This window comes from Podarcis bocagei (genome assembly GCF_964188305.1).
Source record: "Podarcis bocagei genome assembly, chromosome: Z".
In the NCBI taxonomy this organism is placed as follows: domain Eukaryota; kingdom Metazoa; phylum Chordata; class Lepidosauria; order Squamata; family Lacertidae; genus Podarcis; species Podarcis bocagei.
Window position 1 is genome coordinate 23359146 of NC_138140.1, and position 12326 is coordinate 23371471.

A 12326-nucleotide genomic window follows, 5' to 3' on the forward strand; every position below is an offset into this window, starting at 1 on the left:
TTTGTAAAATGTACAGTGGTACCTCGGGTTAGATCTTAATTCCAGTGGAGATCAGGAAGTGTTTTCAGAGGTATTTCAAACAACTTTATACACAGGAGAAGCAGAAAGAAATGGACATTGATCGATTTTTGAAAATAAATGGACTACACAAAATCTCTCAGGAAAAACAGCTAATGTTGAATTACAAAATAACGGATCAGGAGGTGGAAGGGGCCGTCCAGAACATGCAATTAGGTAAATCTCCAGGACCAGATGGTTTGACTTCAAGATATTACAGATCTTTGAAAGAATGGTTAATACAACCATTGAAGGAAGTCTGCAATGAAATATTGGAAGGGAGAAAGGCACCAGAGTCGTGGAAGGAAGCTTACATTACACTTATACCGAAAACAGAGACTGAAAAGACACAGCTCAAGAACTACCACCCTATATCTCTGCTTAATGTGGATTACAAAATTTTTGCAGATATTTTGGCTAAAAGATTAAAAAAGGTGTTAGTAGAAGAAATTCATAAAGACCAAGCGGGCTTTCTCCCGGGAAGACATTTGTCTGACAACACGAGGAACATAATTAATATTCTAGAAGAACTACAAGTGAATATCAATACTAAGGCAGTCTTGATATTTGTGGATGCAGAGAAAGCCTTTGACAACATTTCTTGGAGTTTTATGAAGAAGAATCTACGGGGGATGGGGGTAGGTCAAGGTTTTGAAAATGGTATAGGTGCAATTTATTCAGAACAAAAGGCAAAATTAATTGTGAACAATGTAGTGACAGAAGAGTTTAAGATTGAGAAAGGGACACGACAAGGTTGCCCAATTTCTCCATTGCTCTTTATATCGGTCCTTGAGGTTTTGTTAAATATGATTAGAAAGGACCAAGAGGTTAAAGGTATACAAGTGGGAGCTAAACAGTAAAAACTGAAAAGCATTTGCTGATGACTTAGTATTGACTTTACAGGAGCCAGAATCTAGTACTAAAAGGGTACTGGAACTGATTCAAGAATTTGGACAGGTAGCAGGTTTTAAGTTGAATAAGATGAAAACTAAGGTTTTAGAGAAAAACTTAACTGTGAATGAGAGAGAAGTTTCAGGAGGAGACAGGACTAACATTGGTTAAGAAAGTGAAATATTTAGGGGTTAACATGACTGCCAAAAATGTGAATTTAAGGATAATTATGAAAAATGTTGGATTGAAGTGAAAAAGGATTTAGAAGTATGGACAAATTTGAAGTTATCATTATTAGGCCGAATTGCTGTGATAAAAATGAATGTGTTGCCAAGGATGCTGTTTTTGTTTCAAACATTGCAAATTTTGGATAAGATGGATTGTTTCAAGAAGTGGCAGAAAGATATTTCCAGATTTCTTTGGCAGGGCAAGAAGCCTCGAATAAAATTTAAGATATTAACTGATGCCAAAGAAAAAGGTGGATTTGCCCTGCCAGACCTTAAACTTTATTATGAATCAGCTGCTTTTTGCTGGCTGAGAGAATGGCTGCTTCTTGAAAACACTGGAGTGTTGGCTCTAGAAGGTTTCAATAATGCATTTGGCTGGCATGCATATTTCTGGTACGATAAGGTAAAAGCACATAAAGTGTTTAAAAATCATATTGTTAGAAAAGCATTGTTTAATGTTTGAATAAGATATAAGGATTTGTTAGAAAAGAAAACCCCAAGATGGTTGTCACCAATGGAAGCGAAGGCACAGAAAAAACTCAATATGGAGGCCAAATGGCTGAAATATTGGGAAATTCTGGAACAAGATGGAGACAGAATAAAATTGCAGAGCTTTGAAAAATTGAAAAACAAAGTGCGAGATTGGCTCCATTATTACCAAATAATGGAGGCATACAATTTGGACAAAAAGTTGGTTTCCAGGTGGAAAAATCAAAATTGGAAACAGAATTGTTAGATCAAAAAATCAAGAATTTGTCCAGAATGTATAACTTGCTGTTGAAATGGAACACCCAGGATGAAATGGTGAAATCAGCTATGATTAAATGGGCACAAGATGTTGGACATAACATAATGATGGCTGACTGGGAACAGTTATGGACCACAGCTATGAAATGCACGGCATGTAATGCCCTAAGAGAAAATTTAATGAAAATGATTTATAGGTGGTACATGACACCAGTCAAGCTTGAAAAAAATTACCATTTGCCCGACAATAAATGTTGGAAATGTAATGAGACTGAAGGTACATTCTTTCACCTTTGGTGGACATGCCCAAGGATTAAGACATTCTGGGAGATGATTTATAATGAAATGAAAAAGGTATTCAAATATACCTTCCTGAAGAAACCAGAGGCCTTTCTCCTAGGCATGGTCGGCCAATTGGTGCTAAAGAAGGATAGAACTTTTTTTATGTATGCAACAACAGCAGCAAGAATACTCATCGCGAAGTATTGGAAGACACAAGATTTACTCACCAGGGAAGAATGGCAGATGAAGTTGATGGACTATATGGAACTGGCAGAAATGACTGGCAGAATCTGAGACTAGGGAGAAGAGTCGGTGGAAGACTGGAAAAAGTTTAAAGACTATTTACAGAAATACTGTAAAATTAATGAATGTTAGAAGAATGTTGGAATGAAATTATATGGCTTTAGTAGAAATGTTATAAGGAATTAAGTATAAATAGATTAATAGAATATTAAAGGAGAAATAATGTTAGAATGTGTTAAGATAATTATAGGATAGAAAACAGAAGAAGATGGAAAGGAATTGCTGAAACAATTAACAGAAGTGGAATACAAAAAGGGAGGTGTGAGGAGGTCATGGAAATAAGTGAATGAAAGATAAGATATTGAAATTGTTTGATGTGTTTTAAACTGTTTTTGTTTGGTTATGTTAGTTTAATGTGTCTGTGTTATGTAGTTTTTTGTATTGTATTGTATTCTTTTTTTTGTAGTGTTGTGTTTAAATTGCTGAAAAAGTAATAAATATTATTTTCAAAAAAAAAAAAGAACTTAATTCCTTCTGGAGGTCTGTTCTTAACCTGAAACTGTTCTTAACCTGAAGCACCACTTTAGCTAATGGGGCCTCCTGCTGCCGCCGGAGCCCGATTTCTGTTCTCATCCTGAAGCAAAGTTCTTAACCTGAAGCACTATTTCTGGGTTAGCGGAGTCTGTAACCTGAAGCGTATGTAACCTGAAGCGTATGTAACCCGAGGCAGCACTGTAGTTTGTTTTGTAAATCATTTGATTAATTTTCAATATTCCAGAAGGTGGCAGTATTCAGGTCAAGCACTGTCAAGTATGATTTTGGTTAGATTGCAGGGTGGTCCAATAAACAGCCCTTGAGGCATTTTTTTTGCAGCTCTCAGCTAAATTTGACTGCCTTCCTCTGCAGCCCTGATGCTGCCTTTCCAAAGTCAGGTAAGTGAGGTGCTGGGCTTTGGGAAGGAGCTGTGAGGACCCTGAAAGGGTCCTCAAGTCCTTCAGCCTCCTTCCCAAAGCCTGGTTTGCACTTTCCCAACCTTGGGAAGGAAATAGGAGGGGTCTAGGACCCTGGCAAAGCCTTCCACCTCCTTCCTAAAGCCCAGTGTCTTGCTTAGCCAGCTTTGGAAAGGCAGCATGGGGAGAGGTATGTGTCAAATTTTGGCTATGCTACTCCCATGCAACAAAGCAGTGTGCAGCCCGTGGGTTCTGTGTCAAAGTACTCTTGCAGTCCACTTGGTGGGAAAAGTTGGGCAACCCTGGGGTAAAGTCTGCCTTGTGATACAGAAAGAAATTGTAATTCCTATGGTTCAGTAAATATGCATAATGCTCAGGCTGTACCTGGTTCAAAATTAATCTCAGTAAGAACTGGCTATCTTGAGTTGCCAGCTTCCCCAACGCACCTCCAGCAGGGCTCCTACACCTTTAACAACAGCACAACAGGTGGAAATTCATCAGGAGAAGCTTCCCCCATCACTACTCTTTGTATGCAAGTGTAAGGACAAGAAAATATCTTTACCAACTGAATTTCCTCCAGTCATACAGCCGTTTAGGAACTCAGTAGCCAGGGGGTGCGTTTTTCTAGACACCTGTTGTCCTTCCTTTGCTAGCTCCCCTTTATCCATATTTACTAAGAAATCACTTCTTCGTCTTCTTCTTCACTAAATTTGTATACCAACCTTCATCTGTAGATCTGAGCAGTTCATAACATAAAATTACAACATAAAAAACACAAAATATATAATTAAAATAATAACAAAAACAAACTAGTAAGCTTCCTCCTTCCACAATACATTTAAAAGGGCATTAGATGTTAATCAGCCAAAGGCCTGGTTGAAGAAGAACATTTGCTTCGGGCACCTAAAAGTGTAGAAGGTGCCAGCCAAATCTCCCTGGGGAGAGTGTTCCACAAATGGGAAGCCACTGCAGAAAATGCCCGTTCTTGTATTGCTTCCTGTAGAGGAGGACCATGAAGAAGTCTCAGAGGATGATCTCGGAGTCTGGGTAGGTTCGTATAGAGAAAGGTGGCCCATGATGTACTGTGGTCCTGAGACATTTAAATTAGCTTACCCTTCCCCAGTGCCTAAGAAACTTATTTTTTGTTACTACTGAGGTTATTGGGTTTTTTTACTGATTCCAGCAAGAAACCAGTTTGGTTTCCCTGCTTCACTTTCTTCTATTATTATTTGTTTATTCCATTTATATACTGCCCTTCCTCTTAGCTAGGGATGGTGGGAGTTGTAGTTCAACAACGTCTGGGTTTCCAAGGTGGAGAAAGGCAATTCTAGCCACTTACATTGGGAACCAACTACAGTATTTGGGATCCGTTTTTCTTATTATTATTTGATCTCCGAAGAGCCGGATTAATGAATAAAAGTAAATAAGGGTTGTGCACCCATGGTTCTCCTCTCCACCACCTCTACATCCTACCCTGCGGGGTAGACCAAGCAGATGCGTTACCAGGGGCCCGAAGTGACCCAGCGCGGCTTCTGTCTCCAGCCACGCGTTCCACCCACTTCCGGTGCCTCTCCTTCCCCTCTCTCTCTATCCTCGGCTCCGTTTCCTGTCCTCCGGCGCCCCGCGACTCTTCTTCCCCACCTCTCTGCGCTCGCCAACATGGCGGCGCTGAGGGCTCTGTCGGCGGCGGCACCGGGCATCTCGCCCGGTGTGGCTGCTTCTCCGCGGCATAGACTACTGCTGGCTTCGCTGCTGTGGCGGCCGGCGGCGGGAGCTCACTCGTGGAAGTGGGGGCGTCCGCCCCGGAGGATATCGCAGGTGCGCCGGTGGGGCTGAGGCGGGCGAGCGGGTGGAGAGGTGGGCTCGCTCCGCCGCGGGAGGGTTGAGGGGAGGCTGAGGGGCGGGGAACGTCCTGAGGGGACCAAGGTCGGTTATTCCGCGCGGGTAAGACTTCGGGGAGATTGTAGTCGGAGGGTTACGAGGGTGTCCCAAGCGAGAGTCTCCTATATGCGAAGCTGTGTGTCCCAGCCCTGATGTCTCCAAAAGAGGATTAGGTCATTCATGGAGGGTGATAAGGATCAATGCTTTCTTTCCACAATGCCTATGTCCTTCCTGCACGGCCAGAGGCAGCAATACTTCTGAATACCAGTTGTTAGAAACCTCAGGCGAGGCGAGTCCTGCTTGCGGGTTTCCCCATAATAAGCACCTGCTTAGCTTCTGCGAGAACAGGACTAGGTGGGCTATTGGCCTGATCCAGCAGGCTCCGCTTATGATCTTATGTAAAACCTAGTTCCTAATGTTTCTTATCACACTTGTTTGTGATCAAGGGACAGCAACGAAACTTTCCTCCTTCTCTTTCCTGGAGTGAATTCCAAGTTGTAAGCTCCTCTAGGGAGGGCTCTGGTGCTTTGCAAACTCATAGTGCTCTTTCGTAATGATAATAGTTGCTGCCGGGACCGTCCTGGGCCTATGAAGATAAGGGCAGCTATGGATTCTCAAAAGCTGGGCTCGGTGGTAATGTCCCTTTTACTTTTTCCTACATGGTGGAATGTCTGCTGCCTGTGTGGAAATCAGAAGCTGCTGGTGTGAGAGAAAACTTTGCCCTCTGGTCTCTTAGATGGCCCAGACCCACACATGGGCTATATGGGGAGAGGTGCAGTTGTGTATCTGCAGATGTAATAGCAATGTATTGTACTAAAAATGAAATAAATAAAATAACACGGCTCTTTGGGGGCAGACAATCCAGCCATTTGCCATGGCAGCAGACAAAAAAAAAAAAAAAGCCTTATTGAGGATCTTATTGCAAATGTAAAATGTTGGTACTAGTATATAGTGCCTAGTGCTTTTTTTCTAGAAAAATAAGTGCTGTATCTCACCATGAAGTTGTTACAGTTAATGTCACACTTTTTAACCAAAAAAAGAGAGTGGTGCTGGTGCTTACCCTGAAGTTACTGCAGTAAGTGCCACACTTTTTTTATATATATATAAAAAAGGAGGTGCTGGTACTGCATACCCTCGAGTACTCCCTGAAAAAAGCACTGAAGATGCCCTAAATAGTAATAATCATATTAACATTTTTATGTTGCCCTTCTTCCCAAAGGAGCCCAGGGCGGCAAACACAAACAAGCAATTAAGACATCTTAAAATAATTCTAATACAGTGGTACCTCGGGTTACAAACGCTTCAGGTTACTGACTCCGCTAACCCGTAGTACCTCGGGTTAAGAACTTTGCTTCAGGATGAGAACAGAAATTGGGCGGCGGCAAGAGGCGTGGTGGCAGTGGGAGGCCCCTTTAGCTAAAGTGGTGCTTCAGGTTAAGAACAGTTTCAGGTTAAGAACGGACCTCCAGAACGAATTAAGTTCTTAACCCGAGGTACCACTGTACAGACCTAGACCTGGGAACCATGTTCTTGAAGGGACACTCTCCCCCATGTGTTTCAAACTGCATTTTACAATGAGAGGAATATACCTTTCTTGTAATACCGCTGCTATGGATGTCTAGGAGGCTGCATATGTGAGAGGGGTTTCTCTGTGGTGGACATTTGTCCAGACTTTTGGGAGGTGATGGGTACACGTAGGCTCTGTGATTTTATAATGAATAGGGTTTCATCTGATTTTATATTGTTAGCTCCCCTGGGCACCTTTTAGGGAGGAGATTTGGGCTATAAATTTAATAAATACACTCTACATAACCCTGGGTATCTATTCACATAAATTTTAATTATTAAGTGTAGAAGGAGGTTTCCCCTTTAATGGAAACTGACAGGAGACCAATGAAGAAAGAGAAATGTATCAAATAATCCTGTCCATCAAAATTAAAAATGTATCACCTTTTACCGTATTTTTCGCTCTATTGGACGCACCGGACCACAGGACGCACCTAGTTTTTAGAGGGGGAAATCAAGGAAAAAAATATTATCCCTCCCCCCAGCCACAAAGAGCAACGGACAGGCTGTGCGCAGCCTGTCTGCTTCTCCCAGAGCTTCTTGGGGCTGCGGGGGAAGCCCGGGTTCCCCCACCAGCCCCAAAGAGCAAAGAAGCCAAGACAGCGCACGGGATCCATAGCTGCGCAACCTCTCCAGCCAGGAGCTAAACCTCTCCAGCGCGGCTAAAGAAGAAGACAAGGCAGTCCAGGGCAGGCACCCACTGCCCTGGCTTCCTCTTTAGCCTTGCACAGCATCTTTAGTCTTGTGCAACGGGATGGATTGCGCCCGCTGTCCACCGGGGCTGGACTAGATGACTCCTGGGGTTCCCTTCCAACCTTGCAATTCTATGACCTCGGAAGGTGTTTGGGGTCTCCACCACTGGAGGCTTTTAAGCAGCGGTTGGGGGACCATCTGCCTGGCGTTCTTTAGCTGTGATTCCTACATTGTGAGGGGGCTGGGCTAGATGACCCTCAGGTGGCCCTCCCAACTCTATACAGTCCTACAGTTCTGCAGCAGGAGATCCACAGCCACTTAGAATCATAGAATCATAGAATTGGAATAGACCACAAGGGCCATCGAGTCCAACCCCCTGCCAAGCAGGAAACACCATCAGAGCACTTCACACAATGCCCACTCCCAATTTTCATCTGAGAGACATGTGGCTTCAGTGTCTAGGTAGGTACCCCCCTACTTGCCACACTTCCCCCACCTCACTTAAGCTGAGGGAATTCCTGCCCAGAGAAGCTCCCAGGTGAGGCAAGGGTTAAGATCTACCTCTGGTAGATCTCTTGCGGCTGGAGAGGCACGCAAGGCTAAAGAGGAAGCCAGGGCAGTGAACGGGATGGATCGCGCTCGCTGCCCTGGCTTCCTCCCACCACCCCCCACCCCCGGAGAGGCGCGCAAGTCCAAAGGGGAAGCCAGGCAGCGAACGGGATGGATCGCGCTCGCTGCCCTGGCTTCCCCTTTAGACATGCGAAGCCTCCCACCCCCCCCACCCCCGGAGAGGCGCGCAAGTCTAAAGGGGAAGCCAGGCAGCGAGCGCGATCCATCCCGTTCGCTGCCTGGCTTCCTCCCACCCCCCCCCACCCCCGGAGAGGCGCGCAAGTCTAAAGGGGAAGCCAGGCAGCGAACGGGATGGATCGCGCTCGCTGCCCTGGCTTCCCCTTTAGACATGCGAAGCCTCCCACCCCCCCCACCCCCGGAGAGGCGCGCAAGTCTAAAGGGGAAGCCAGGCAGCGAGCGCGATCCATCCCGTTCGCTGCCTGGCTTCCTCCCACCCACCCCCCACCCCCGGAGAGGCGCGCAAGTCTAAAGGGGAAGCCAGGCAGCGAACGGGATGGATCGCGCTCGCTGCCCTGGCTTCCCCTTTAGACATGCGAAGCCTCCCACCCCCCCCACCCCCGGAGAGGCGCGCAAGTCTAAAGGGGAAGCCAGGCAGCGAGCGCGATCCATCCCGTTCGCTGCCTGGCTTCCTCCCACCCACCCCCCACCCCCGGAGAGGCGCGCAAGTCTAAAGGGGAAGCCAGGCAGCGAGCGCGATCCATCCCGTTCGCTGCCTGGCTTCCTCCCACCCACCCCCCACCCCCGGAGAGGCGCGCAAGTCTAAAGGGGAAGCCAGGCAGCGAACGGGATGGATTGCGCTCGCTGCCCTGGCTTCCCCTTTAGACATGCGAAGCCTCCCACCCCCCCCCCACCCCCGGAGAGGCGCGCAAGTCTAAAGGGGAAGCCAGGCAGCGAGCGCGATCCATCCCGTTCGCTGCCTGGCTTCCTCCCCACCCCCACCCCCGGAGAGGCGCGCAAGTCTAAAGGGGAAGCCAGGCAGCGAACGGGATGGATCGCGCTCGCTGCCCTGGCTCCTCTTTAGCCTTGCGAAGCCTCCCACCCCCACCACCCCCGCTGGAGAGGCGCGCAAGTCTAAAGAGGAAGCCAGGGCAGCGAACGGGATGCATCGCGCTCGCTGCCCTGGCTTCCTCTTTAGCCTTGCGAAGCCTCCCCCCGGCTGGAGAGGTTGTGCAAGGCTTTTCTAGAGGAGGGAGAAGGGACTGACTGGCGGCGTCAGTCCCTTCTCCCTCTTGGGGAAAAGCCCGCAAGAGCCGCGCGAAGCTTGTGTGGGGCTCTTGAGGGCTTTTCCTGCCTGCCTCCTCCCTGCATTCGCTCTATAGGACGCACAGACTTTTCCCCTTAGTTTTTAAGACGGGAAAAGTGCGTCCTATGGTGCGAAAAATACGGTACTTGTTTTTCACTTGACATTTACTTTTATCTACTGTGATATTAAGGAAGCGGGTGGCACTGTGGGTTAAACCACAGAGACTAGGACTTGCCGATCAGAAGGTCTGTGGTTCGAATCCCCGCGATGGAGTGAGCTCCCGTTGCTTGGTCCCTGCTCCTGCCAAACTAGCAGTGCAAGTAGATAAATAGGTACCGCTCCTGTGGGAAGGTAAACAGTGTTTCCGTGCGCTGCTCTGGTTTCGCCAGAAGCGGCTTAGTCATGCTGGCCACATGACCCAGAAGCTGTACGCCGGCTCCCTCGGCCAATAAAGCAAGATGAGTGCCGCAACCCCAGAGTCGGCCACGACTGGTCCTAATGGTCAGGGGTACCTTTACCTTTACCTTTACTGTGATATTGTTTATTTTAAGAAATAGATCACAAGAACAAAAGTACATATAAGGGTCATTCCACGCCAAATCACCTGATTTTAATACTCAACCATGCTCTCACGACTCAGATTTTCTTCAATTTTTTTTTTTTTGTGTGTGTGTGTGTAGATACTTATGAGATGACCTCAAATAATTTTTTGTGATTTTTTGGGTCCAAAATTGGGCGCAGGAGAATTTTTTTAACATTTCAATTTTTGCTTGATTTAGGCTAATGCAATTTCTGTTTAGGAAAAGAACCTCCTGTTCCGCTTATTTTTCAACCAATTGGTCTTATTTGGGTATCAAAATAAAGCTAATTTTTGTCTCTTTCAAAATAAGGTATAAAAATGGTATTAAGTGCAACAGAAAAGGGTCACCGACCATTCATAGTGAATTTTAGTCATTTTATATCTCGGTAGGTTCAATAAGCCATAGCGTGCAAACCACAACTAACACATGTATCATGCCTTTTTTTTTAATAGAATGGGCTAACCATGTACTTTTTATGTTTTATAAATAAGTGTGTTTTTGTGGTTATAAAATAAACTGATTTTGAAGTAATTATTTTTACACACACACACACACACACACACACACACATATATATATATATATATTTGTGTGTGTACAGGTTTAAGGTCTCTCTGAGCCTGAAATAACTCACACATTCGTGAGAATAGTTAATATTGCACTCTCTTATGTTACACTGTCATCTGATGTTATTTTTACATTATTTCACTGTTAGCTTACCTTTGTAGTGAAAGGTTACATCATACTTTTTTCCAATTTCTGCACTTGTTTGTGGACCTTACCGTCTATGACATAGATCCTTCCTAGTTGATGATGAAGGAAATGGAACTTCTCTGATTATATTTTCATAGGGCACCCAGCAGCAGTCATTCTTAGTTGGCCAAAAATAGGTTGGTAAAGAACCAGGTGGATGCATGAACTGAACTTTAGCATGAGTGTAATGTAATGCAATATATTTTATGAAGAATGCAATGCAGTATCTTTTGTGAAGGATTATTTATTACAACAGCACTCATAAAGAAGAAACGTGAGACACATAGAAAAAAATGAGATATACAAAAATTCTCACCATGTCAGTTAATACTTAGTTGGGTAACCTTTGGCCTTCCCATGGAGTGAACCAAGTTTTTTAGTTCTACAGCTGTAATAATGTGAAACCAAGCTTGAATTATTGCCTCTATTAATTGGGTTTTATTGCTGGGTTGCTTCCAACCATCAAGTTTCTTTAGTTGGCTCCATAGATTTTTTATTGGGTTCAGGTATGGGCTATGCATTTTGGGGTATTTTCATTCCCATTAATGACTCAAATTCTGCCCACACCTTTTGCTGTCATACAACCCCAGATCATAACACTAACTGGGTGTTTCACGGTATGTGTAATGCAAGTAGGATGTAAATCTTCTCCAATTCTCCTCCTCGCATATTTCATGCCATCACTACCAAGCAAGGAGATTTTGGTCTCATCACTCCAGATAACACTGTCCCATTGTTCCACTGTTCAGTTAGCATGCGTTTTAGCCCAGTTTAATCTTTTCAACCTTTGTTTGAGAGATAACAATTGCTTTTTCCTTGGAATTCTAGCATTTAGATCATATTCCTCACTCTGTGCCGAACAACCCTTGCACTCAACTTCACATTACATTGTGCCATGTCATCTTGACAGATGAGTTTCTTTTGTCATGTAGGCACGGTCTCTCAATTCTTCTATATTCACTTGCTGTTGTGCACCTTTTCCTGCCTTTACCAGTCTGATTTTATAGTGACTGAGTCTCCTTATACCTCTTCAGAAATTTAGAAATGCCACCTTTGGTTAAGTTTCCACCAATTTTTCTTCTACTTTCTTCATAACTGTAGCCTTGTTCACTTAGTAGTACTGTTTTACATAGTACTTTCTGGGTGACCAGTCAACTCTTTGCTCCATTCCTTTAATTTTATTATGTTTTACAAGCTCAATAAATGAAAGAACAAAAAACCCCAACCAACTTAATAGCAATCACAAAACACACTGACAAATGTCCTTATTTATGTTGTAATATATAATCCTTCATAAAAGTTATTGCACTACATTCTTCATTAAATTATCTTTCCATTGATATATAATTTTATGGTACTACTCCCAAAAAAGTGGTGTTATGAACCATTATTGCCAAAACAAGATGACACCTGATTGGCTCTCTATAAACACTCCTTTTTCTGGTTATTTGGCTATAACTTTTAGTAGAATACAGATAATGGAACAAACTTCATTGCGTTACATTCTTCATTAAATTATCTTTCTGTTGATATATAATTTTATGGTATTACTCGAAAAGAAAGTGGTGTTAGGAGCCACCAG

General features: G+C 44.4%; 1 protein-coding gene across 1 annotated transcript in view; it reads left to right on the forward strand.

Moving 5' to 3' along the window:
- The first annotated feature begins 5014 nt into the window (after positions 1-5014).
- ABCB7 (ATP binding cassette subfamily B member 7) overlaps positions 5015-12326 on the forward strand; it is a 59088-nt gene continuing 51776 nt past the window's right edge. The window contains exon 1 of the mRNA XM_081178722.1: positions 5015-5215. Within this exon, the coding sequence (XP_081034848.1) occupies positions 5057-5215 (159 nt within the window). The 5' untranslated portion in view covers positions 5015-5056. The remainder of the gene's footprint in view (positions 5216-12326) is intronic.